Below are 27,880 nucleotides of genomic sequence, written 5' to 3'. Positions count from 1 at the left end.
GGAAGGCTGACCGTCGCTGCAGATGCCCCCAGCCCAGGACGCGGGGTGCACAAAAGCGTGTGTCCTCACCCTCATTCTTCCCGCCAATGAGAGAGGGAGGCAGCCAAGCATTCTCGGGTGGTATGGGAAAGCCAACCCGAGATTTAAACGTGCAGCTGGGGGCGGACTGGTTAACGGAAGCTCAGCCATGATGACAGGCTTCCTAAAAAAGCCTGGAGACCTTTGACACGGGAAGCTGGGCCCGGCTCCAGGCTGGTGGGGGGCTCCCCTATGGACAGGGTCTTCCCTTCTGTGGAATGCCTCTCAGCCCTGCAAAACCACCCTATCTGACAGAGCAGCTCAGGCCTGTGGCGACAGAACAGGAAGTGGGGAGGGGGTGGGGTAGGGAGGTAAGTCAGCCCAGAGACTCTGGTTGCCCAGCGGTACAGGGTGCAAGCTCTGTGAGTCCCACTGAGGCCCAGGGCAGTGGACCTGGCTCTCAGGGAGTGACCCCACAGGTCGTCTTTGGCTTGGGCCAGTGGGGCCCACGACAGCATTGGTTACTATCTGCCTTGTGACTGTCCCCTCCCAACAGAACAGGGCTGTGTCACCTCTGTCTCAGAATGCTCTGGACCCCGGTGCACAGTAGGTCCTCCCCACGCACGCGCCAGCTGAACTGAATGTCCTCCCTGTCCCCGCGCCAGCCCCAAGGAGCAGTCTGGCAGGAATACAGACACAAACCAGCAGATGCAATCGTGTTGCTGGTGCCACAACATGGAAACGATCAGGAGGCAGTGGGGACCCCAGGAGGGGTGGGCGAGGGCTCAGTGACAACGCAGGTTCCTGAAGAGCGGCTTAAAAGAGGTCAGACACAGAACGGGACCACGTTCCCCAGACACATCTAAACCCAAAAGAGACCAGAGGGGAGCGAAGGAAGCAACAGAGGCCTCACGTGGCCGCTCGCGGTCTCCTCACCATAAATGGTTAAACAAACTTACTCTTCTTCCTAGTTCCTGAAAAGGAGCCCCCTGCGTTGCTGGGGGAGCCGGCCAGAGAGAAATGTCATTTCTGTAAACACCCAGGGAGACCCATGAAGGGTTCCAGGCAAAGCAACAGCGAATGAAGGGGAGAACCACGGGTACTAAGGGGACAGGGCTTCTACCTCCTCCCCTAACAGGTTTTTCCACGCGGGATCCAGGCTGAATTCCAGGCAGGGTACTGTCCCCGCCAGAAACCTGCTGCCAGATGGCACATTTTTCTCCCGGAGAGGAATTTCAAACTTCTCTTTGGTGAGCAGAGATGCTCCCCCAAACCTCTGACAAAAATGCCAGCAGATTTCACGGCAGGGAGGAAAGGGAGAGGGAGGACGAAGGCAGTAGCCTGGAATCTGAGCCAATCCCCTGGGGACACTCAGGATGAAGTTTCAGAGCAGATGGCACTGCCTCTGAGCACCTCAGCTTCAGTGCATGGGGTGACATGCTGTGTTGGCTGTGGGACTTGATCTGGGGTTTCTTCCAGCATCTCAGCTCAGCTGGCATGCCCCCTTGGAAGCCATGTCCCCAAGAAGTTGCTTCCTCCCCCTGCTCCTTGCCAGGAAGCGGGACACTCTCCCACCAGGTCTTCCAGCAAAGCACACGCATTGCAGCCCCCCACGGCCTCCCTCCCCTGCCCCCATCGCATATCCCAAACCTCCCAGGAACTGACAAGCTGAAGAAGAAACTGCCTCTTAACAATGCCGCCGGCTGGGACCTGATTCCTGCACTGCTAGTGTCTGTTGAAACTGATGGCCAGCCCAGTCCTCGGAGCCGCCGGCCCCAAGGCTGACAATCTGTGCAGAAGGAGAGGCCAACCCGCAGTCGTGGGCCCTCCTGGGAGTCAGGGAAGCCCCTTGATTGCGGAAGGGAAATTGACTGCTCCAAGCAACTTCCGCCGGAGGAGAACCTACCACTCGGCGTAGCTGGCCAAACATTTACAAAGAGATGGCTGGGGCCGCACAAAGCCCTTTTCTTTGAGTACAGTTACTCAGAGGCTGAAAATATGGACCCCGCGTGGAGACCGAGCTCCCGCTGCCCCTCTCCTGGGGACCGGGAGCTGTCCCTCCGGCTGGAGGTCCCCGCCGGTGGGCCCTGGGGGGGCGCTGCTCCCGGCCCCGCCGCCCGGCCATCAGGGGGCTTCCCAAGAGCCTGCACACCTGAGGGCCCCCCTGCCACCGGTGCGAGGCTGGAAGGAACAAAGGGAGCGGAGGACTCACCCCAGCAGCGGAGTCGGGCTGCGCCGGCCGCCTGAGAGCGCGGCCCGCCCACCGGGTCACATGGCTCCGAGCCGAGCAGAGGATCAAAGGGGCTTTGTGGCTGCGGAACAAGGAGCCTCCCAGAGCGCGGGCAGAGGTAGGAGGGCCTGCGACTGCCTTCGAAGGGAGGCTCCTGGGGACTCACTGACTCCGAGGGGCAGGGTGAGGGGAGCGGAGGAGGAGGGGCAGGTGGGAAAGGGGCGCCAGCTGCACGGGGGGCGGGGGGTGGTGGTGGAAACTGTGCTAAGAAGTCCCAAGGAGCCGAGTTACCCAGCCAGCCTCAGTCGCCCCAGAAGGAAAGTGACAGGGTTCCTGGGGAAGCTCCGGGAAGGAGAGAGGGGACGCGGCTCACCTGCACGTCCCGCCAGGCTGCCCCTGCCAGAAGTCGGTGCGCCCACAGTCACCGGTCCCTCCTCCATAGCGTCCCCTTGCCCCCTGCCTGAGGGTGGCACACCCAGGTGCAGCATGGTGCCAAGAATCTGACAGTGCCCACGGGTGCTCTTTCCCTGCTGCCCCTCCCTGTGCACCCCGCCTGCCAGGTGCACCCCAGGTCCAGACACCTACCAGCCCAGATGACACACCTAAGCTATCCAGGGGGCCTCCCCCAGGGCTGCAGGTCTCCCTCAAAGCCCTGAGTTGTTCCAGGCTCCCAGGCGGCCGCGGCCCTGGGTCGGAGCACAACCAGCCCTGTTTGCCCCCAACTGCGGAGGTGTTCCCTGGTGGAGATGACACCCCGGAAGTGAGAGGCAGCAGGAGAGGAATGGGGCAGGGGCTGGGGGGGGTGGGGGCCGGCTCACCCTGAGCTCTTTCTTCTTCCTGGAGCCTCAGAACGGATTCCAGTCCAGCTCCAGCTTTGCCAGCCCTAAGGGCCTGGGCAGTGAGTCAGTCTCCTGCTTTCCCTCCTCCCTGCAGGCCCTGTGTTGAGCTGGGACCCCTGGGGGGAAGGGCTAGGTGGTCCCTGAGGAGGGAGCCTGGGAGCAACCCTGTAAGGGCTGGGATGGGTCAGACCCAGCCCCTGCCAAGACCTTTGACCCCCGATGTGTGAGTCATTCCCAGGCATGGGCGTGGCCAAGGCCGGCCCCAGGCTGCCTCCCACACTAGGAGAGAGCTCCTGGGGCTGATTGGGGGGATTTGCCCTGGGCAGGGAGCCCCATTAGTTCTGGTGCAAAGGAGCCCCAGTGAAGGCCGTTTTAGGGCCAGTGGCTGGTTTCTTGAAGGGACGACGCCAGTGGTCCTCTTGCCTGCTGGAGGAACAACTCTGGCCCCGCCCCCATGGGCCATGACCACTCCCACGTTGCCACTCCCAAGATGTTTGCTGGCTCGATTTTCCCATTCCCGGATCCCCCCAACCCCCATCATGTGGCGGGTGGGTGAGGCTCCAGGGCACCCACCCTATGGCCACACAGGCAGGCTATGTCCAGTTGGTTAACCCTCGGAGTTGCTCAGGAGCCAGCACGTCCCCAGCAGCAGCCATGCCCACTCCTGGGGGCTACTTTCCCCCCAATGGCCTCCGGGGTCTGCAGGTGTGCCACAACGGCTTTAGGGGGTTGCTGTCCCACAGCCTTCCCTACCCCCACGCAGAGTAGCCATCGTAGCTGCTACCATTGGTCTCTGGGCACCCGGCCAAAGACGGGGAGCGTCCAGGGGAGGCACTGCTCGCGCTGAGTCCTCGTTCCCATCTCAGGGAAACGGAGGCCAGTGCTGGCTGGGCCTGAGACGCGGGCTTAGGGTCAAAGAGCAGAACAAGGCCCCTTCACTCGGGATCACTGTGGGCCCTTAACTCAACGTCCACGGGACATGACCTTCCCCCACCATCTATTAAGTGGGCACCATCAACTCTAGTCGCAAGAATCAAAGCAAGATGAACCAAGAAGGCGGCCACTGAAAACATACACTCCCCTTTCCTCCAAGGTGATTTCCTGGGACAGGGAGTGGGGAGGGTCCAGCCCCCTGGTACCCCCTGCCCACCTGGCCAGGCCCTCGTCACTGGGCCCTGAAGGGCAGCTACAGGAACCAGCAACCAAGAATGCCAGGACAGACGCCTGTCATACCAGGTGTCAGGGTTAACACGAAGCCTCAGGGCTGTCACCTCTGCCCTACACCTGCCCTGGTGGCCTCTGGCCCCATTGTGGGCAAAGGCCTTCCCTCCCCTCGGAACTGCCCTCTCTGCCTCTGGCCTCACTTTGTCCCCCAGCTTTCTGGTCCTGAAGGCCATGCCCAGGGCCCACCACCCTTTCCTGGGTAGCACATGGGCAAACGCAAACCACCTGCTTTCCAAGCCCACCCCTCACTCTTCCTCCTCCCCCTTACCTCCTCTTCCAGGAAGGCAGCCTGGGTGCTTTTCATACACTCCTCTAGCAGCATTCCCTCACTCATAACCCGATTGCTGGGGGTCTTTAGAGCACCGGAGAGGGAATCCCCGTGCCTGACAAGCCCCCCAAGTCCAGGCCATTTTTCCAACACAGAACCATCTGCTCTCTGGGACTGCTCAGAGTTCCCTGTACTCAGCACACCCTTGGCATCTAGAGAAAGCCTGAGCCTGCACAGCTGCCCATCAATCCTCCAGCAAAGACAGGGCGAGCCACGTCCGTCACTTTAAAGTTCCTAGCAGCCACGTGAAAACTGTAAGCAACATTAATTTTAATACATCTTACTTATCCTATTAGAGGCAAACATCAACTGAACATGCAATCAGAAAAACTGAGATATGTTACATCCTTTCTTCTTTCCGTACTTTGAAATCCAGCGTGTACTTTACACTTACGGCACCTCCCGGTTTGGACTGGCCACACTTCAAGTGGTCAATAGCCACACGTGGCCAGTGGCTACTGTACTGGACAGTACAGCTCTCGACATTCTCAGTGCTATCCTGGCGTCACACCAGACCCTTGGAGAGCCCTTTATTTGGACCATCGTATTTTAGCCCCACACGACATTTTTAGCACCAGTGTGCAGCCACACTTAGGGCGGCGATAGGACACATCTCGAGGCCACTGACCCCTACATCACAGTGTTCCCTTTCGGGGGGACATTTCTCTCAGATTCCACTGTCAGAAAGAGCAGAGCTGCTCCTAAGAAATTAATTTGCTAGATGCCTGCGAAGCATCAATCAGACCGTTCGGAAGAGGTCAGTTCCTGCCGCTGCCAGCCCATTCCTTTCTGGGGTTTCCTAGCCCCCTTGGCCCACGAAGGTTCAGGCCGAGATGAACCCCTGACTCAAAGGCAACTGGCCCCAGGCTGACCAGCGACCTGACTTGGAAAGCCTCGCTCAAGAGGGACGAGCTGGGCTGTTGGAACTTCCCCTGGCAGCACGGAGCCAGGGACCTTTCCAGTGGAGGGCCCAGAAAGTCGGAGGCCATGGAAACTTGGGGGCTGGGAAGCTATTAGGTGCCATTTGCAAGGAGGGCGAGAGAGAAGGGCATGGCGAGAAACACAAGCAGAGACCAAAGAAAGGCGGGTGGCCGAGGTCCAGGCTGCTACAACTCGGGCCCTTCCCCAGCGGCCACTGGCTTCCCTGCACGTACCTGTTCCAATAACCAACTCATCATGCTTTTGTTCGTTCACTTCAAAGTCATACAGAATTGCACCGATTTAAAAAGAATCTAGAGAGGCAGAAAGTGGATTGGTGGTTCCCAACGGGGAGAGGAATGGGGGGTGACTGCTAATGGACAAGGGGTTGGTTCCCTTTTGGGGTGACGGAAATGTTCTGGAACTAGACGGTGGTGATGGCTGCACAACACTGTGGGTGTACCAAATGCCACCAACAGTAAATTCTGCGTCCTGTGTATCTTACCACCCTAAATCTGTATTTAAAGAAAAAAAAGAACTTCACGTATCCTTTTTTCCCCCATGAGCCAGTTTTTGTTTTACTGTTTCATACCTTAAAACCAGAAGGGCCCTAAGACAACTCTTGAGTCCTTGGGAGACTGAACAATAGCCTGTCTCCGGGTACCTATGAACAGGGGCTCTGCAGATGTCACTGAGGCCTGGGAGATGCAGAGATCACCCTGGATTCTCTAGCTGGCCCCCAAATGTAATCCTAAGTGTCCTGATGAGAGGGACACGGGGGAATTTGAAGAACATGGAGAAGAGAAGCACGTGATGGTGGAGAGAGACTGGAGTGATGGGGCCAGAAGCCAAGGACTGCCAGCCACCACCAGAAGCTGGAAGAGGCCAGCATGCCTTGTCCCTGGAGCCTTCTGAAAGAACCAGCCCTGCGACGCCTTGATTTAGCCTAGGGACCCTGATGTCAGACTTCTGGCCGCCAAAACTGTCAGAAAACACATTTCTGTTTTAGGCCACTGAGGTCTGTGGTAATTTGCGACGGCAGCCACAGGACGCGCGTGCATCCCGCCGTCCTGACCTTGACCCACGTAACTTAGGAGCGCCGTTGTGCCGGTGGAGAAACCCACGCTCCAGGCCGGCGTCCAAGCAGAACGGGATCCCTCCCAGCAACGATGGGGTCTAAGCGGGATTTTCTAGGGCTGGCCCTCCAAGCTCGACCCACGCCCACAAAGCTAAGGAAGCCCCCCTCGCTAGGCATGTGGCTGACGTGCAGTGACAAGGGGGTCCCACAGCACATGCCCACGGGCAGACCCACTGGTCGGCTGTCCTGAAGCAGGGTCCTCTCCCTCCAGCTGGGCCAACAGGAGAAGAGCACCGTCTCTGAGACGGCACCGTCCACAGCGCCGGCACACGCGCAGGACGCGGGACACACCTACGCTCTAGCACTCAGCAGCGTCAGCAGGACAGGGGAAGTGGTCGCATGGCATCTTCCTTCTCTCTCTCTCTCTCTCTCTCTCTCTCCCTCTCCCTCTCTCTCTCACACTCATGCACACACACGCCTGCGCCTGTCCCTCACTTTTCTCCGGCCAAGCCCAAAGCACTAAGCTCAGCCCACCTGCCAACTCTTCCAACCCACCCTGGGCAAACCTCACGGAATGCGGCAGGTGCTTCCTGCCAAATACCAAGAAAAATATCCTTCCCTCTGGTGTGTGGGCCCGTCGCTGGGCTGCCCACGTAGGGCACAGGGAAAGAGCTGGGCAGGTTACAGGTGTGGGTCTGCCAGCTGATGTGGGCAGCGAGCGCATGCAGACACCCCCCCCAGGGGAGGGGCCCGCAGGCCTGGTGCCCACACGCGCCCCTGCTGTCCCCTGGGGTGGGCAGGCTGGGGGCCCCTGGCATTAATGGCAGAGAGGAGGGCCCTGCCTTCCAAGCTCCTGTCGGCAGGGCAGAGCTTGCAGTACCTGGGTGTCCTGTCACATTTGGTTGACAGCTTTCTCTTTCTTCTGGTTCCTTTGCAACGTGACTTGAGAGAAGGGCTGCCCCTAATCTCAAAAACAAACACCCTCCTCCAGTTCTCGCTCCCAGCCATCTCTGCCAACTGTCGACTTCCTCTGAACAACCCAAGCTCTCTGAACAGTTGGTCTACACTGCACTGGGGCTTCTATCTTCCCACCGCCCACTCACTTCTTAACCTCTGCTGTCTGGCTTCTGTCTCTCTCACTATTAACACCGAGTTCTTCAAAAAATCCTCATCACCAACATTCGGTCCCACCCATGGACCCGGGGGGCAGCATGTGGCATGCGTTAACCACACTCCTTCTGGAAAAGCACTTCTCCCAATGCTCTCCTCATCCCCCAAGCAGGGGTTTAGACAGCACACAGGGGTCTCCTCTTTCCTTATCTCAGTCTCCTAGGGGAGAGGAGAAGATGGCCTCGCCTCCATCGCCAACTTCAGCCATCACTCCCCGACTAACGTCTCTAGTCCTGACCTCCTTCCCAGCTCAGCCCCATGTCTACAGTGTACCGTTTTCTGAGGACACTACATCCTTCATTCAGACCCTGTAATCTCCCAAACCCCACCTAAAATCCCCTCTGTTAAAAGTCACCACCTCCAGGAAGCCCTCCAGATGTTCTCCATCAGATGTGGCCCCCACCCCCTTTCATATTTCCTGAGTTATACCCTGACCTGGAGCCCTGGCCAGGGCTGATTTACTCACCTCCTCCTGAGTCTCCTAGGAAGTGGCCTCAATAACTGTTTGTGGAACTCAGAGGCAAGAAGGCCCCATTTCCTCCCTTCTAAGAAGCACTCCCCTCACCCCCACTGTCAGGTTGTATTGTCCCCTCCCAGGCACCTTTAGTATACATTTTTTTTTCCTCTTGAAAAGCTATCATTATAGCAACAATGTCTCTTAGAAATTATTTGATGATAACTTTAGAACATCGTGACATTACTCAGTTTCCAACCAGCTCTACTGTTCAGTGTGGTGGCCGCTTTGTAGATCAAGGTAGCCCCAGGAACACTTCCACCCTCCCTCGGCAACCAGCGTGCCCTTGGGCTACAAACTCTTGGCTGAACAAAACCAGAATCCTGAATACCAGGCAACAAAACAATCAGACCCTGCATGGATTTCAAGGACGAATAGAAACCAGTGTCTATTGCACAGGGTGTCTGGCTGGCCCTGTGAGCTCACTCTGGGGTGTCAGGAGGGAGGCCCGCCAGGTGGGGGCGCTCCAGGTCGGCGTTAGGTGAGCCGCTGAGAACCTTCACCCTTCCCTGAATGGAGGACCAGAACAAAAGCTCAGGAGCTACAAATGCTAGGATTTTGAGTCAAACAATAAATTTTGGTATTTAGAGGCTGATTGAGGCTGAGACTGGGCGAGAGGGAGGCAGAAAGGGTAGGATAGATTCTCCATCCTGGGGCACATTACCCTCTTAAGGGGAACTTCCAAGAAATACAGATGCCTGGGCCCACCCCAGCAATTCTGATTGAACTAATCTGTGAGTTGAAATTTTAAAAGTTTTCTCAGGGAATCTAACGTGTCGTTGGGGTTGAGAACCACCGGTTAAAGACTGATAGATCCACACACCTCTGAGATTTGGCAAGATCTTGATAACATTTTAGAGCTGAATGTCCCCAAGAGACACACATGGAGTGAGTCGGGGCTGAGGTTCAATAGTCCTTCAACTGTCTGAAGAAGCTTCTGTCCTCCAGAGGTTTCATCCTGCCTTAGGACCAAAATGAAGCCAGACCAAATCAATCCTGAGCCTGAACAAAGAACTGGATTTACGTGGTTCTCGCTGCCTGAACAGCAGCAGTGAGGGGTCCAGACAGGAGGGGCAACTCAGTGGGCAAGGCGTGGGCTTTTTATTAAGGGTCTCCAAGCTGCCCACCGCTTGGCTGAGACTTGGAAGAGAACAGGAGAAGGACGCCTATGAAGGGGTCCAGAATACGCCTCTGTGGCATAATACTTATTTTGAGTATTATGAGTATTTTGAGTATTCTCTCTTATCCGCCTAAACGCAGAGCCTCCTAGAACTCAACTGTCACCGATCCCCTCCTCTGAGCAACCTGGGAAGATTGACTCTTATCACAGAAGATAAATCTCCACACCACCCCTAAACAGACACTGTCACAAAACTATTGTTCCTCCCATCTTTCCCTTAAGGGCCCAATTATCTTTCCAAAAAGTCATTTGTTTTCTAAGTGCTCTTCTCCTCCTCCTCCCCTGCCCCTACTGAGATGGCATATAAGCCCCAAATTCTAACTTCCTCTTTGAGTAACATTTTTCTGTGAACCACACATGTGATTAAATCTCTTTTCTCTTGCTAATGTGGCGCTTGTCAGATTAATTTGCAGACCCTCAATTCCGGAACCTAAGAGGGTAGAGGAAAGGTTTTTTTCTCTCTGACACCAACCCCCCAAAAATCACTCAATGGCGCATTTGCACCTTCCTCACCCACAACCAGCAATTTAGACTCCTGTTTCACAAAGTCTATTAAAGCAGGACAACCTGCCCTGTAGGATGTTCCCGTCCCAGAAGGTTTCTTCACTCAAATAAATTTGGCAATTACTACCCTTACAGTCCCTTCTTTTGGATATTTACAGATATACGTCAGTATATTAAATGTATTAAACTCTGCAATGTGAGTGGTTTTTTTAAAGTGTAACTTCTTTAACTATTTCCCAAACTTGGTCCCACAGACAATACAGTTTGGGAAACACAAGTTTACACTTAGCAGCCCATCAGCTCTGCTCTTGCTTTAGGCCAGACATCAGATCAATCCAGCCTCCCTGGACACAGGTTCAGGTGGGAGTGGAGAATACGAGCTCCACAGGGATGATGGCTTACCTGGGGCAGCCACAGGTGTTGGAATCATATTTTTAAATCCAAATTCCTAAGTTACCAGGGGCCTCAAGAATGATCACGGCAGCACTGTTTATAAAGGGAAAAAAAAAAAAAAAAACACCTGAAAACCACCCAAATGTCCATCAAGGAGAGAAGAAAAAGCTATGGGATACCTGCCTACTGAACACCACTTGGCAGTGAAAATGCACAGACCATCACTACAGGCTTTGGAGCTGATGCTCCACTTGCAGACATAAAAAGGAAGCTGCAAAAGCATGCTTACACCTAACATGCTCCTAGTTCTATAGTTTTGCAAAACAACACCTATTACTGAGCGAAACATGGCTACGTAGTGCAAGTTCTAAGGTACACCTGGGAACGGCCAGTGACAGGAAAGAAATGGGACCAGCTGATGTTTGCTTCTCAGGCTAGACAGGTACCCAGGTGTGCACCGTCTGAGACAGTGCATGTTTTTTAAAAACAGAAGAACTCTTCGGAGGCCCTGGGGAGTCATAAGGAACAAGCTGTCAGCTTTCTGTGGCTAACTCGCGAGGTGACCTGGGAGACAAGTCATACCCACCCTGAACCTGTTTCCTCACCTGTAAGCTGAGGGCAATGAACCCACTGCTCACGAGGAGGTTGCTCAAACTTCCTGCCCTTCCTCATGGGGTTTTGGGGGAGGATGATATGAACTAACAACGTCAAAGGGCTGTGAAACCCACGCGGAGCACCTGACCAACGGGCGTGGACTCCAGGTCTGTTTTCATGACCTGGCAGCAAACACCCCGGCCAAAGGAAGCCTTGTTTTGTTTTTTCCTCCAGGGTGGAGACCTCGATCTCAGGCCTGAGGCCTGAGGATATGTGTCAGAAGGCTTTTATCAGCCCCAGACCCACTTATAGTGGGGGAGGGGGTGCCAGAAACCCCTCATCTCTTTACAAAGGCCCGGGGCCCGTAAAACTGCCTGCGCACATGGGAAACTTGTTTACACTGGGCCCAAACCAGCCCGGCCCAGTTCTTCTCCCAGACCGGAAACTCGGAAACTCGAGGTTGTGAAGTGGCAGGAACATCACCGCTGACTGTTTATTCAGAGGGGACACTGACCCACCTTCACTTCCCGGCTCAATCCACAAACCTAGGATCAACCAGGGCCAGAGCCTCCCTGCCCAGGGGCCAGTGACTCCATTTATGAGCCACCCCAGAGCCTTGGGGGTCTCAGCCACGCCACCCAACTCTCCATTTCCTCCACAAAACGCAGGCTTTGAGGTCAGAGGACGGAAGTTCAAATCAATCTCCACTTACGAGCTGAGTGACTTCGGGCAAATTTCTTAATCTCTGGGAAGCGGTTTTCCCATCTGTCAAAAGGGGAAAGGACTTCTTCCCTCACCGGAATTCCAGAATGGAAAGGAGAGGGATGGCATATGTACAGGCTGGCGCTGTGCCCAGTACCGGAGCAGACGCTCTGAATCGCTGCCTTCCTGCCTCCCTCCCACACTCACAGGGCGTGTGGGCGGGAAGCCGGCTTTGGGGACTTGGGGGGTGCAGCATCTGCCAGCTTCGAGATCCCCAAGGCTCCCTCTGATTTGGAAGTGAAAAAAGGAACAAACAGAAACTGTTGACTGACAAGAAGAGTTCTGATTACCGACGATTTTCACGCACCTGTGCTTTAAAACCCTTACGGTAGACCTAAAGGGTCTTCTGGGAAATTTGTTTTAAAAGTACATTTTTAAAAAAGAGTAAATCCTACAAACATAGTACTGAGTGAAAGAAGCCAAAAATAAAAGTACGCTGTATGGTGCCATTTAAAGTCCAAAGCCAGGCAGAACTCTTTGCAGGGATGGAACATTTCTCTCTTCCCACTGTGCTGGTGATTACATGAAGCCGTGCTCACGACAACACTTCACAGAACCAACCCCAAAAACAGTGGGCGCCTGTAAAACGGTAAAAGCAGAATAAGGCCTGTAGCTAAGTTACTGTACCTCCGTCAGGTACCTGGTTTTGATATGAACTGAGGTTCTGCTCTGTAACATGTCTCTGGGGGTAGCAAGGGCAGGAGCACACACGACTCTACGACTTTTGCAACTTCTAGTGAGTCAAAGATTATTTCAAAATAAAGTTTTTGTGTTTTTTTTAAAAAGTTCATTAAAAATATAAAATACCAAATTATTTTCATCAGGACATACAAGTTAGAAATGGGAGCTGGGTGAGTCAAAGTTGCCTGTTCATTCCTTCATTCGGTCATTCGGTGCATACGTACCGTGTCCCCTGAATGTGGGTACTGTGTTAGGTACCCAGGGCTGAATGGCACAGCCGTAGGCCCTGCCAGCTCAGGTCTTATAGTCAGGGAGGGGACAAAGTCAAAACAGGTGGCAGGTGGAACCTACATCTATTTGGCAACACTTAGCAAGGGCCTGGGCACCTGAGGGACAATCCATTGAGGCCGCTAGTTAATGAGCCCTAAAGCCCTAAAAGAGGCCCCACCCCCTGGGAAAGCCGGCACCCGGGAGCAGAGGGACCTGCAGGCAAAGGTCTCCAGGCAGGTAAGCGATGAGGCTGCAGGTCTGAACTGACATCAAGTGTCATTCCAGGCTGTTTTTCCAGACCCCAGGACAGGCTGATCAGAGCAGCAAGGGGGCGGGAATGTATTCACCTGGCCCCCACTCAGCTCAGAAAATGACCGTTTCATGGCCACAAGCAAGAGCTTAACTCTTGCAAGCTGCTGGCCACCGGGAGCTGGTGGGGGAAGGCAGGGGTTGCAAACCCTCCCACCAAGGTCTCCAGGGTCCCCAGGCAGCCTGGAGGCACCTGTAGGAGCCCCCACGCCCATGCAGGGCACCTGGCACTTCCCCACCTCCTATCTCAGGCCCCGCCCTCAAGGGCTACAAGGCAGAGGCCAGCGAGGCCTCTAGGCCTGTGTCACCCGCGAGCTGTGAGGAAGGGACTTGAGGCTCCCTTTGCAGCAGCTGCTCTTCCAGCTTCCCCGGGGCAAACAGGTTTGCTCTCCTAAAGTCCACTCCCCACTACCGGAAATCTACTCCCACTACCGCAAGTCCACTCCCCACTACCCATCCTCCGCCACCAGGAGGAAAGCGCTTTCCATGAGGAACTGGCAATCTGGCTTGAATTCTCCCAGCATGCCCCTGGGCCCGTCACTTAACTTTCAGTTTCCCCTGGTTTCTTTCCTGCCCTGCCTGGGGGGAGCCTTCCTGTGCACTCGAGCCGGGAGAGTCTAGGGAGCCCAGAATCTTCCAGGGCTCAGGACACAGAGGGAACTCCTCCCGAATTCTTCCAGAAGAGCATCACCACTTTCTAACTGTATTAGCTTCCTGTTGCTGCTATAACAAATCACCACAAACTTGGTGACTTCAAACAACACAGATTTGTCATCTTACTGTTTTAGAGGTCAGAAATTCAACACAGGTTCACTGGGTTAAAAATCGAGGTGTCGAGAGAGCTGGTTCCTTCTGGAGGCTCTAGGGGAACAAGCCTCTTCCAGCTTCTAGAGGCCACCACACTCCGTGGCACCTGGCCCTTCCTGCACTTTTGAAACCAGCAGTGGCCAGGAGTCATTGTCACATGACATCACTGTGACACACTCTCCTGCCACCTCTTCTGATTTTAAGGACCCTTGTAATGACACTGGGCCAGTGTGCATGACCCAGAACGAGCTCCCTTATTTCCATCTGCAACCTTCATTCCCCTTTGCCACTCAACCTAACACAGTCACACATTCTGGGGACAGGGTGTGACAGCTTTGGCAGTCATCATTCTGCCGACCCCACTAACTCAGGTCCTGAGGGGAGATGAAAAGTAGGAGTGTGGGCCAGGAGGCTGCCTGCTTGGGTTCAGATCCCGACTCCACCACTTGGTAGCTGAGGGACCCAGTTGTCTGCATCTGTAAAATGGGACCATGTACCTGAAGGGGCTGGGAGAACAGCAGAAGGTCCTCGCCAGAAACTCCATACTCGCCTCACTGACCAGTGATTCTCCCAGGATAATACCAGGGTTCACCTGGGCTTTTCCAACATGGCACTTGGCCACCCCAGAAGGATGGCTGGGCAGGCCAAGGCCACTGATGATGGCAGCTGGCCTTTCTGCTTCACCAGAACCATAGGAGGCCAACAACCCCTCACCTGCTCCCTGGACACTGAGCTCCGCCCACCTCACTGAGGGACCCCCTTCCTCCATGAGACAGAACTGGTCATGTTAAGGCAGCCACGTTCCACGGAGCCCAGGTCATTCCAACTTCCCCACAGAGAGGTCACAGAGGTCATGGGGTAGAGGATGTGGGGGAGGGGTCGGTGCTCTGCTCCTGGGAACTGGGCCACTGGTGCCGGACTCAAACCGAACCACAGGCCTCCCTTCTCTCCTAGGCATCTTGCTTTTTCCTCCTGACGGCCAGGCTGGCGTTGACCTACCAAATCCCAGAGAGGCCAAACTGCCCCAAATCACAGTATTACAGCAGCTGCCACATGGGAGGCATCGGAGGAAGGGGTGCCCAGGGTCTGGCTGGGCTGTGTAGCCTTGGGGAAATCACTCTGCCTCTCTGAGCCTCTCTCTTCCTCTTCTGTAAACTGAGAGAGCGGGACTGGGGATTCCATGAATCAGACCAGAGCACACTGCCTTCTGCATCCACAGAAAACGGATGGTGCGCCCCAGACAAAGCTTCCAGAACCCAGCGGCAGCCCCCTGCCTCTGAAACGCTTGGGGACATCCTTTATCCTCTGTCCCAAGTAGTGGCACCCTGGCAGTCTCCCTAGCGACTCTCCCACCCCCCAAAACTAGGGCAGTCAGCTCACCCCACAGGGGCAGAGGTGGCTTTCAGTCACTCCCAAGACAGGGGTAGGCTGCCGGGAAGCGGCCTTTGCCCACACCCACCCAGTCTCCATCGAGAGAGGCCAGGGCAGCAAAACAGGAGGCCGTAGGTGGCAGGGGCCAAAAGGCCAGGTCATTCTCTCCAGCAGGGCCGTGGGGGAGCGGGGAGAGCCGGCACGTGATTCCAGCCTGTGGTTCTCCAGGAGAGGACAAGCTCAGGCAAAGGACGCAGGGGCCCAAGCTCAGCTGTGGGGGAGTGAAGGGGCTCTGCCCGACACCCCCACCCCATGGCTCCAGCCCAGGGCCTCCAGGAGGACCCCGCCCCCACCCCATCTCTGGGGAGAAAGTGAGGCTCTCTGCGGTGCCAGATTCCAGTAATGAATCCCACATTCATTCCCGCCGCTGAGCTTACTGCAAACCCTCCCTCCGCCTCTGGGTGTGCTCGGAACAGCTGGGCTGCAGAAGTCAGGGGATGGTTCTAAGACCCCCACCCACCCCTTCCTCTGAAGAGGAGGCCTCTCATTCCTGCCCTTTCCCTGGGAAAGCTAGAGAAGGAGTCATGACCGGATCTGCCATTAACTCTTTCCTGCCCGCCGGTTCCTGCAGGCACTGCAACCCCTGCAGGGTGGGAAGCCAGGTGACCCTCAAGCCCACCAAGCTGGGGAAGACGCAAGCATGGACAGGCAGGGGCCGGCAGCACAGACACACACAGTCAGGCTGTGCGGACACATTCAGCTGGTAAAACGCTGTTCTGCAGCCACGTTGCCAAGCTCTACTCCTACGTGACCTACGTGAGTAACCATGTACGGGGTTTGGTAGGTGGAAGACTGGAAGCTCCTGAGACGTCCTGCCTCACTGACCAATGATGACACACAGGCAGGACTCTGGGCCAATGTGTTGCTCTGACCCACGTGTGCAGCCCACAGTAACACCTGCAATGAAGGTAACACCCTGACCACATCCTCAGACGAATGCGAGACAGCCATGTGAGGGGGGAGAGAGAGCTGTGAGACCCAAAGGCGCCCACAAAATTGCAAAGGTTCTGGTGAAGCTGGTCATTAGCCCAAAGGGTGTCCACCTCCCCCAGATGCCCCATCTCGTGTTAACATCCTTCTGGAATGACACAGGGAGAGCTGGACTGCACTGGCCAGTGACCATTGGCACCTACTGTCCCACCCCAAGGATGGGCCATTCTGCCTCCAGACAAGTACAGGCAGGCAGCCCCACTCCCTGCCTGCACACGGGCTGGAGGCTATTTAGTGGCCGTGCCACACCAAGGGACACCCACTTCTTGAAATGCCACAGAACCAGGGCCTGGGAGACATGACTCCAGTTTTGCCACTAAGCAGCTGTATGACCCTGGCCAAGTGGCTGTTCCTCTCTGGGCCTCACAGATGACAGAGAGCTACGTCACATTTCTACAGAGGTTTAGGAACCAGGTTCTGGAGTCAAGCTTCCTGTATTCACTAGCTGTGTGGCCGTGGGCAGGTGACTTAACCTCTCGGTGTCCCTCATCTGTGAGATGGGGACAGTAACAGAATCGACATCACAGCGTTGTTGGGAGAACTCCAGGAAGTCCTTACTCCAGGTGAAGAGCCCTAAGACCATTCGAGGCCCACAGGAAACCCTGGTTACCATGAGCAGACACCCCCGCTGCTGTTGTCATGTTGTCATCATCGGGGGGCCTCATCAGGCCCCGGCAGCCTGAGTTCCTGGCCAACAGAGGGTGCTGCCCTCCTTTCCTCTCTCCCCTCCGGTGACAGCAGCCACAGCTGGAGCCCAGCCTCAGTCCCCAGGAAACAACCACCCTAGTGAATTAGCCATCATAGAGGCCCCAGGCCACCGCCCTCGGTCCACATGTGGGAAGGGTGGACCATCTCCCCATCTTTCCTCAGCTTCATCAAACCCATGCTTTTCGCTCCCTCCTCTTTGCTTTGCGGGCCAGAGCAAATACCAACTCTCAAGTCTGCCGCGGAAGCAGGGGGGCAGGGGGTGAATCCAGCAAACACTCAGACTCGAGGCTTGATAGAACGGGGATCATGTTTCAGGAAGTGCCAGGCACCCCGAGACTGTGCGGGTCCCCCTGCAGGCCGATGGAGCCCGCCACCCCTGCCTGCCACACGCTCCCTTCACCGTCTGTGCCCCCTTCCCTCTTCTGCCCTCTCCCTCCAGCAGCCGGAAGGGCAGGGGGACCATGGCCCAGGCGGGGCGGCCACACAGCTAACAGGCGCTGGAGTGGGGCCAGGAGCTCAAAACCTCAGCCGGCCTTGCTACCTCACTGCGTGGCCCAGTTCGGGGGAACCTTCTGTAGAAAGCAGGCCAAGCGGAGCTGCCTGGGTGGGGTGGAAGGGGCCCTTCCTCTCAGCAAGTGCTGGGAGCACGACCTGCAGACAACAAGCCAAGCGACCTTCACCAAGTGGGAAAGTGAGAAACGCAGGCAGCTGCAGCGTTAGGGTTTCTCCGGCACCAAGCCCCACACGCACACACAAAATGTCTGGTTTGGAAAGGCCAGAAGACAGGGCTCGGTGCTGGGAAAGCCCCCCACCCCCGGCCGGGGAGGCCCCACACAAGCTCCCCTCTGGCTGAGCGGCTGAGCACCGAGTAGCGAGCGGCCTGCGAGCGGAAGGCCTTAATTAGTACCAGACTGCGTTGTGCCGAAGGGAGGGAGGGGACAGGAAAGGAAACCATCGGCGGGAACGTGAAGGGCCCCAGGAAGGGGGTGAGAGCCAAGTAAGAGCGGGGTGCATACCAGGCCAAACCTGCATGGAAGGGGGTGCAGAGATGCAGCCCGGCCTACACCCCTCTTCCCCTGCAGATTTATCCCAGCTTCGTTATCTACAGCCTGTCCCTGGGAAGCCTGGATTTCGCTCCGAAGTCAGAAGTCAGGCTCCAGCTCCAGCCAACACTCTCCTGCCCCTAGAAAGCCATCCGGTCAGTGCCAAGGGACGCAGCTGCTGCTTCCGGTGTGGACGGGCCAGCCCCAGCCTAGGAAGGCAGACCGGGTCCTGTCTCAGACTCTCAGGGGCTGCCCAGCACAGCTGGGCCCCATGTTGGCCCCTTCCCTACTTGGACACCAGGCGGCCACCAGTCTGGGGGGCCTCCCTTATGCAGCACCCCCTTGCCCAGCCCACCTTAATTTGGTTTGGGTGTTTACTCTCCTCCCTGCTCTCTGAGGGGCCACCAGATTGGGTCTCAGCCAATGGCCAGGGGCCGGGAGGCAAAGCTGCCGGGTGACCGGTCCGTGAGAGGGGACTTCTGGGGAGCCCACCTCCCTTTTGAGAACTGTGACTATGCTCTGGGCAGTGGCTCACAAGTCAGTAACTGTTCCCGCAGCCACCGCAGTCCCCTCTTGATGGCTTCCAGAAAAAGCATTCCATCTGTGGTCGTCAGTGTCCCAAGATCCAAGAATATTCTCAGAACGGCAACTACAACAAAAGCTGACACTGAGAAAGTGCTTACGAAGTGCAGGCACTGTTCCCAGAGCTTTCCATGCACCCTCTTACGTCCTCACAACAGCGCATTTGAGCTTTCCCACCACGCTCTTCCTTAGCGGATTAAGAAATGGACACAGAAAGGTTAAACAACTGGCCCCAGGCCATACAGCAAGAAGGGTAGAGCCGGCTCCCTCCAGAGCCAGCCCCCTTCCTCAATAGCCTTCCCGTGCCCCTTTCCCCCAGAGGACAGTGCAGTGGTCCAGTCTCCAAGAACCTCCTATTCTAATCAGAAATCTGGGGTCAGGGAACAGGGCCTCGTCATCTGTCCCCAGTTCTCAGCTCCAGGCTTGTCACGGAGGAGGCCTCAACAAGTACATGAACGAATGAACAAATGAATGAGAGCCTGACAATGGAGCAGGGCAACAGGGATGAGGATGAAGCACAACAAAAGTATGATTTGCCAGTCACGCTGCCTCACAAATAACCCCACAGAACAAAAACAGAAAGCACCTCGGGGCCCACTGTCTGCCGCCCACCCCTAGCCGGGGTCCACCATCTGCTGGAAACTCCCCAAGTTTCCATGGGCCCGAGAGAGTGAATCGGGTTAACATCCCGTACCCTCCTAGGGCAATACGGCCCACCCCAAGGCAAGACTCAGGGTGAGGGAAACGAGAGACCCCCATGACAGGGCACCTTTGCATGTGGCAGGGAGAAGCGTCTGATCGAATCATTTGTATTACGTGTATGTGTAAAACACAACAGACTGGAAGGAAACACCAAAATGTTAACAGTGCTTGTTTCTGTAGGATGCAATTACTACCAATCGTTTTCTTGACAGTTTTCTAATGAAAATAACATTTTTGTCCTGAGTAGGCAAAACTTCCAAAATCACAAAAACATAAAGGCTGTTTTTCAGGCAGACAGACAGACACTTCTTAGCGTCTCAGCAGCCCTCACACTGGCTCGCTGGCATTGCCTGGCCAAGCAGATGGAATGTCAGCCGGGCACTAAGCTGGGTCTTTTTCCTCCATGTGCAGCGCTGGTCTGGGACCCACCAAGGGGACTGCCACCAGGCCACTTCCCACTGGGCTGCAGGGAGGATGTGGGGTCAGCCCAAGTTTGTGTCAACACAGCTCTGCTTCATCCCAGCCTGGTGGGGGCCCTGCACCCCTGGCCTGACCCCCACCCAGCCCAGCATGATAACCCCCAGAAAAATGTGAGCAGGAGACAGGAGCTGCTGGGGACAGGAGAGACCTTCCAGGGACACAACTGTAAAAAGTCACTCAGTTCAGTCCTCCCCAAGGACTGGAGACCTCCACTGCCCCCTACTGACCGGTTGGCTCGAAAGGGACAGAGTGCCCAGTCAGGCCATGGCTGGGAGGGAGGCGGGTACCACTGAGGCAGGGAGTGGAGCCGGGAGCACGAGGGACTGGGAGGGCAGCCTCTTACCCGGGCCAGCTCCTGTCTCCAAAAAATCACTGTCCCCTTTCCTCTGGCCATGAAATGAGTCTGACCGGGTGAGTAAGCTGGGCTGTGCCCGGCAGTGGGCCTCACGGCCGATCCCACCAGAGCCAGCTCCCAGGGTCTGCTGTTGCCACGCAGAAGAGAATGTGGGGTGCCAATGCATTTGTGTCACGGGGTGAAGCCCTGCTCCCAGGTAACAGCAGCCGACACTACCAAGACCACCCACAATCTGGAAGCAAACCCCTATACAGCAGGAGAGGGGGTTGGATCACAGAGGACTAACTGTTCCCGCAGCCACTGCAGTCCCCTCTTGACGGGGACCACCTCACACTGCCTTTGAGGGTCATCTTGAAGGTCAAGCAGAAGCCTGGGCTCGCCCCTCCCCATTCTGGACCCCAGTCCCATCAGCTCTCGGGGTCTCTATGATCGCTTGCGCCCTGGCTGCCTAGGATTCCAACTCGTAAGTAAACGCCACCTCACCAGCTCCCGTCCCCGCCAGCTCCTCATCTCTGACACAGTTCAGCCCTTTATTCCGGCTTCCTGCTCTGCACTGGTGTCCTCAAACCCTTTCTTCTCCAGGAAGGAGTCTGTCCCTAACCATGTCCCCGGAGTGGCCACCCCTTTTGGATCAAAGAAAATGGACCTGCAGCTCGCCAGCCTCTCCACGAGGACAGACGTCACCTGGGAGTCCGGCCCCCAGAGCAGCCCGTCGGCATCATGACGTCCGCTCTGATGATCTGCCACCACGCCCACGATGCAATCAGCCCCCAGCCCCTCCATGGATGGAGCAATCACAGCCTGGGCGTCCGGTTAACTTCCACATGGCTCGGCCCATGCTGGTACCAGCACAGCACTCCAGCAGGCGGGCGGGCGGAGCCAGCTGGCAGCCGGTGCAGGAGGCCTGTGAGTGCTGATGGCACCGGCGTGCTGCCGGCCTCCCCTCCTGCACAAGCACAGACTCGCCTGGCCTGGCCCAGCCTGGCCCCGGGGGCTCTGAGCCACACGAGAGCTGGAGGTGACACCACGAGCTGGCATGCTCAAACTCGGTAACCAGGCGCTTGGAGGCGGAGGCCAGCCAGGACACTCCCTCCCGCAGGCAGGGACTGCAGTTAGAGTCACACACAGGGTGGGCAGCCACCCTGGGGACACAGCTACATCCCCTGGGCCTCTGGAGCTGGCAGATGGGGGTCCTCCATGAAGCCGATGCTGTCGTCGGTAACAGCACTTACCATGTATTATACACTGCCTGTGCCCAGGGCTGTGCCCTGTCCATTTCTTACATTATCCCACTAAATCCCCACATTTGTCCCTAACGGACAAATAAAGAGACAAATTCAGAGTAGTTAACCTGCCTAGAAAAGGGGCAGGATCAGAATTTCAACCCAGGTTCGGCTCCAACATCCCTCCGTCTTCCCTGAACCCATGAGGTACCGGCACAAAGTAGGTATTTATCGAATAATTGTGATCCAGGGAAAGATGTCCCAGGAAGGAACAGGAGGGTGAAGGCCTGCAGTGGGGATAGGAGCGTCCAGGCCAGGCGGCTGGATGCCAGTGAGCAGGAGGTGGGTGTCCCAAGTACCGGGGACACCACTGGAAGGTTTAAGAAGCAAAGTAACTTGAACACACTCTCCACTCAAGAAATCTGGGCTAACTAGACTCATGGTGTCCAAAGACCGCACACCTCCAGGGGCCGCCCCTCACGCGCATTACACAAGTGGGGGTTCCTGGGGAAGGTCTGGGGGGGCCTGCAGGCCACTGTGGGGATTAGACTGCAGGGAACACCATGGGGCAGGCCGTTGGTTCGAAAAGGTGCAAGGCCTGGGGTGGGAGCAGGGGGACAGAGAACTCAGATTCAGGAAACTGCTGGGAGCAGCTGTGTGTGGCAGGATGATTCTCAAATTTCTTAGGGCCTGTCGACTCCGTGGGTGGACAGGGTGCTGTTTTCTGAGCCGCAGGCCTGGGGCGCAGACTCAGGAGGAAACAGCCTAATGGGCTGGGCCTAAGAAGCCCATGGGGAGACACCCCGTCCCACCCTGCCCAGACCCCTCTGCTCATCCTGATTTCACTGTCCCATGTCACAACCACCTGTGTGGACAGACGAACTCCTCCCAGGTACACACTTGCCCAGCACGTCACACAGGCCCCATGCAAACCCCACAGCGCACTTCCTCCTACAGCTTAGTCGTCGGGTGGAGCAGGCTAACCTGTGCCTTCTGGCTCCAAGTGGCCCATGCAGCTTGGCTCCACGCACAGACCCTGAGCACACGTGTACATGTTGGATGGGTGGTGGACGGATGGGGTGGGTCGACGGGCGGATTCTGCTTTTCAGCCTCCCAATATGTGCGTGCTGGGGGGTCTCTGGGGGTCCCTCAGTTCTGCTGGGGATCCCTCAGTTCCTGAAAGGAGACATGGGGGGCTGGAAGTCAGGCTGGCCTCGGGGTGTGCAGGGCCAGCCAGCTGGGCAGGGGCTCCTTCCACCTATGGGCAGCCCCAGGGCGGCGTCCCTACAGATAAAACAGGGCCAGCAGAGGCAGGGACTACAGTTAGAGTCACACACAGGGTGGGCAGCCACCCTGGGGACACAGCTACATCCCCTAGGCCTCTGGAGCTGGCAGATGGGGGTCACGCGCTCTAGGCTACAGGCAAGAGAAGGCCCCCTAGCAGCAGATGCTGGAAGTCTGGCCTGCAAAGCCCTGAGGCTTCCAGAGGCCGCTGGCCCGGCTTCCTGTGCAGCTGGGCTCCCCTGGACACTCAGTCCCCCGTCAGCACGACCTCCCACAGCTGGGCGCATCTTCCCAGGCCCGGTCACATGGTGTGGGTCAGTGTTGCTCTGGGGGAGGGCAGGGTACCAGGAAGAGCCCAGGGGGAGGGGTCATACTCCTGGAAACAGAGGACAGCTCACGGGGGCCAAGAGCCCACTCTGCACAGGGGATTCCACGCACGGTCATTGGCCCAATGCTGCACAGGCCGTGCTGCTACCCCACTCTCCGAGCAGGAAGCTAAGCCAGCGGGGAGGAGGGGCCTGAGCTTCACAGCAGCTCTAGGCAGCCCCAGCCCCCTCCTTCTGAGTGCTGAGTCTGCTCCTGGGCTCAGAAGGGAGGATGTGCCCATTCGCTCAGGGGTCCAGCCAACACGGGACAATACTGCAGTACAAAGGGCTTCTGGGCAACACTCCTCACTGATTCTTCCAGAGACCCTGTCAGGAGGGGGCAGTTCAACCCACTTTACAGACAAAGACACTGAGTCCTAAAGTGACCTGCCAAGGGCAGGAACAGATCAGGGATCCCTTTCATTAACATACAGTCAACCACAAAGGCGCACATTCCGGACAGAGCTTCTCTGTGATCCAACTGGGACCACCTCACACTGCCGTTGTGGGGCATCTTGAAGGCCAACCAGGCTGGACTCTGCTTGTTGTGCCTTCCAACGCCTGAGGCCCCTTCCCTACCATAGAGATGGGCCATGGAGGGGGTCAATACCCAGACGGAACAACCAGTGGGTCATGGACCCTCCCGCTGCGTGCAGGAACCCAATCAGAGGCTGTCACAGTGACACAGAAACCCTGTGCCTAGGGACCAACCAGCCGGGGCTCTGGAGTCAAACAGCACTGTGCTCAAATGCTAAGCCTGTGTAGCCTGGGGCCAGTCACTCAATCGCTCTGGACCTCAGTTCTGGCTTCTCTACAACAGCACAGGTAACTGTTTCCTAAGGTGCGGGTTCGGCTGTATCCCATACACGAAGCACATAAGGCATGGAGCCCAGCACTTGGAGCGTGTGAGGACGCAGTAAGCGGTCACTGTGATTAATGAAATATTAATGAAGGCTGGGAGGGAAATGACAGCCTCCCCGCAGTGTCCCAAAAATGGAAACAAATCTGCTCAGCGCTCACAGGAGCAGAGAGCCAGACAAGGGCAGGCAGGCTCGCAGGCCTGGCTTCCAGCACGACGGGCCACCCCCTTACAGAACATTCCCTCGGGTCGCAGGCAGGGCCCAGGGCAGGCCACCGCCCTCATTATCTCAGAGCTGGCACCTGCTTCGAAAGCACATGCTTGGACTTTCCAGATCTTTCCTCTCCTCTCTCTGACCTTCCCCTACTCATTTATTTCCCCCCGCCACCCCCCGACACACACACTTTTCTTACTCACTCTCTCCTTTCATTTCTGTTCAAAAACAAATAATCCAGGCCAAATGTGTCAGCTGGCTTCTGGAAAAGGTTCTCTGCAGCATGAACTGTGTGATGGTTACACTGCGCGTGGTGGTGGGGGGCAGGGGGGTGATGGGAAGGATTACTCACCGCAGAGCTGAGATCTCTGGGAACAGTGCAAGGGGTTGCCAAGACTGGGCCACTGGGCAATGACTGGGACCAGCCTGGCCCCACGCCCCAATCAGGACCTAGCCTGGGACCACATCTGGAAAGTCTCCTTAGCAAGACTTTACACACCTGGTCACATGATCACAAACTGCATCAAACCTGCCATTTTTGGGGGGGTCAGGTGGTGGGTTCTTGAGCATTCTGGGAACACAGCACTCAGGGGGCTGAGTTTCTCACGCTCACACACAGCCTGGTCAGATGCTGGTGCAACCTCAGAGCCTACAGTTCTCACCGGGTGACACTGGAGTTGAGTCCTGAGCAAGACCCAGAGGAAAAGGGAGGAATCGGAGGGCGCGGGGGAGGGTGCTTAGAGCAGTGTGTAGTAAACCTTCTTTTGCAGAGTTGGTCCCCCACAAAGACCCTGGTTCCAAAGGGTGGGTTCGGGCCCAGGAAGCTGCATTTCAGATTCAGAGCTCTCTGAGGGGTGCCTTGGAAACACAAGCCTGGCAGGTAGAAGCAGGACCCCAGAGGTAAGGGCAGCCTCTGCCATGTGATCTCACCCCACGGGTATCAGTTTCCCCATCTTCCCGTATGGCCAGGAGCCGCGCTCCCTGGGGCCAGCTCGGGGCACTCCCTGGGGAAGGGAGGGCCGTGGCGGGTGAGGACAGATGGTTTTGCAGGTGCCCGGGGCCCCCCAGCCCGTTCTCACTCCAGCTTCCCCCACCTCCATCCCCCAGGCAGAACTCTGGAGGCCTCTTCCTGGGGCCCAGAGATCAGAAACAAGGGGACTCAGGGAAGCGCCTCTCCATCCCCCAGGCCATGTTGAAGGGCTGACCTCCCAGAAAGCCACGTGGTGGCCGCTACTGTCCTGGCCGCCCGGCCTGGCCCAAGACGGGGCGTTGACAAGTAGAGATGCTGCATTTCCACTGGCTTCTCCACCTGACTTTCTCTCTGACGTCCCGAGGGCCCCGGCCACAGCATCCATGCTGGACGGGGCCTCGTGCTGTTCAAGAGCTGAGAGTGGCGGCTGGCACAGAAGGGCTAGAAGAAAAGCCCATGGGGATGGGCAGGAACGTTGGCCAGGGAAAAGTGAGGGAGCAACCAATCCCTGAGGGTAAGGCCTGTCCACGTCCAACCTGCACCCTGGTGGGGTTAGAGGAAACCCCCACGGAGAGAAGTCCATCTCAGCACCTAGCCAAATAAGGCAGGTGAAGAACCACTCCACGCTCCAGAGAGCCCACAGAAGCCATCCCCACACACAGGACAGCGTGCTCGGGGACCTTCAGGAAGCAAACCCGGAAGGAAGGGTACCAACACGACAGCCCAGCGTCTTCCGCTCTTCCCAGGGCCCAGCCTGGAGATCCTGACACAGGGAGGTTCTAACTCAGCCCCCTCCCCAACCAAGAAGGCCCCAAACATCCCACCCCCAGCCCAAACATCTCCTGTTGGTTCTCCCAGCAGCGTGTGGGCTGGTCTTGTGGGCAGGGATGGGAGAGAGACAGCTGGCTGGGGCTGGGCGGGGCTGGCCGAGGGTGGCAGCGAGGAGCTACAGCAGGCTATCTGCAGTGCTGACCAGCGGAGAGAAATCGGACTTCTCATCTGTTGCCTCTCACCCCCTGACAAATGGTATTTTCTTTCAAAATCCAGGGTGGCTGAGGGGCTGGAGGAAGCGGGGGGAATACCAGTCTCCCCTCTATAACTGGAGCTTTCTTTCATTTCATCATTGCTGGTGTCTTGTGAAAGCAGAAGGAGGGTGTGGGCCCGGGCTCCCCTGCATCTCAGCCAAGGCTCAGGCCAGGACCCAGCTTCTGGCACTGGTCCGATCCCCAGCCCTGGCTGGCCAGCCGAGAGCTCCACCCCACCAATGCTGCTACCTCCTAGGGCCTCTCAGCAGGCAGGCTCCCCCAGGGTTCAAATCCAGGCTGTTAACAGCCCTGGGGCCTTAGGCGAGTGGCTGGAGCTCTCTGTGCCTTGATTTTCTAATCTGGAAAATGGGATAATGTGAGTAACTATTGTGCCTAGAAGCCAGCCTTATCCTGGTAAGGTAGTCATTAGGCTGCTCGCCCTCGCTGCCTGGCTGAGGTAAGGATTTCACTAAGTGTTGCCACAGGAATCTGGACCTGGAAGGACCAGGAAAGTCTTCCACAAGCGAATCCCATCCAGAAGGAGGGTGCTTGTGCCAGCTGGCCTGCAGCAGGGGAGAGGGAAGGAGAAAGCAGGGAGGGGCAGGAATGAGCAGGACGGGAAGGAACAGCCCCTCCAATCCACACAACCATGCAACAGGCAGACACTCGAAAGCTCCCCCAGCCCCCCAAAGACTCATCAGGATGCTGAGGCTGAACAGTCCCGGACCTTCTGGGTCCAAACAGAGTCACCCACCATTGGAGTCTAATGTCTCATGGGCTTGAAGGCACAGGTGGGGCTGCCCAGGTGATCATTTAATACAGGGGAAGGCACCAAGCCAGGGTGACCGGGGTCCCACTGCACCACAGGGAGCAGGGTGCAAACACCTGCCAAGAATGAGCATGCATGATAAACAAGCAAGGACGCGGGCACAGGCAAACTTCCTGCTCAATTAAACAATTAAACATCAGGGAACTCGGCTTCTAGTTTCCTGACCTGGGCTCTCTCACCTGAACAGAGCGTCCATTTGCATAAACCTCCGGCAAAACTGGGGTTTGGATTCAAGATCTGACGCTGGTCGTGCACCCGGCCAGTCCACACGGCGGCCCTGCAAGCCTGACTGCCCATTGCCCTCCCTAGAGACACAGGCACGGCCGGGCACCCTCACCCCCGCTGCTGCAGGAAGACGTGGTGAGGCTGAGAAGCTCATCCACGGCCTGGCTACTGATCCAGGTATATGGGGCTGGGCTCCTGCCCCAGGAACAGTAGGAGCCAGAGAGGGACAGGGGTCCATCGTCCTCCCCAACCATCGACCAGCCCCTCCCTCATCGCAGCCCCCCCCCAGTTACGCCCCAACCGCACCCACAAGCCGCAACACCCAGCCTGAACTCACCTGGTGGGGGCGTGGGGGCCGGGGCGCCTGAAATCCAGGCGGGCAATGGAGGTTGGTGTCTGCTGGCCCTTGTTTTGGGAGGTGCCTCAATGCTCTGTAACCCGAGCCGAGTATGACAAGGGCTAAGTGCCTCACCAGGCCAGCTCTCCCTATCAGGTACCACATACACATTAGTCAGCAGACGGGCGGGTGGGCGGGGAGCCACCACCACCTAAGGATGTTAGACCAGAACTTGGGGGGAGGTCATCCTGAGTGTGAAAAAGGGACCCCTCTTGTCCCTCCTGGACAGGACTACCGGCCTGGGCAGGGGAATAGATACTGCCGGGGGAGTGGGCAGGGCTCATGCCATGATTCAGGCGTGCTCTGGGGGCACCAGTGACTCATGGTGACCGTGGGTGTTACTGCCCCTTTAGCTTGGCTCCCAGTTTGTAACGTGCCC

The 27,880-nt window shown here is 57.0% G+C and overlaps 1 protein-coding gene across 10 annotated transcripts in view; it reads right to left on the bottom strand.

Moving 5' to 3' along the window:
• Window positions 1-27,880, bottom strand: part of SEPTIN9 (septin 9) — a 155,870-nt gene that overhangs the window by 32,926 nt on the left and 95,064 nt on the right. The window contains exon 1 of one of the 10 annotated variants that reach the window (XM_033091833.1): window positions 27,442-27,462. The exons of 6 other annotated variants lie outside the window; for them this stretch is intronic. Coding sequence is in view for 1 of the 4 variants with exons in the window: in XM_033091829.1 (XP_032947720.1) it covers window positions 2,622-2,736 (115 nt within the window). In the remaining 3 variants the exon portion in view is untranslated. Of the gene's footprint in view, window positions 1-2,230; window positions 2,332-2,621; window positions 2,763-3,066; window positions 3,119-27,441; window positions 27,463-27,880 lie in introns of those variants that run through there. 3 more of the 10 variants (XM_033091830.1, XM_033091829.1, XM_033091834.1) reach the window with 3 other exon arrangements.

The sequence above is a fragment of the Rhinolophus ferrumequinum genome, chromosome 21, assembly GCF_004115265.2.
Source record: "Rhinolophus ferrumequinum isolate MPI-CBG mRhiFer1 chromosome 21, mRhiFer1_v1.p, whole genome shotgun sequence".
Lineage (NCBI taxonomy): Eukaryota > Metazoa > Chordata > Mammalia > Chiroptera > Rhinolophidae > Rhinolophus > Rhinolophus ferrumequinum.
Note: the sequence above shows the minus strand (reverse complement) of the source record. Positions and strands in the feature narration are given on the sequence as shown.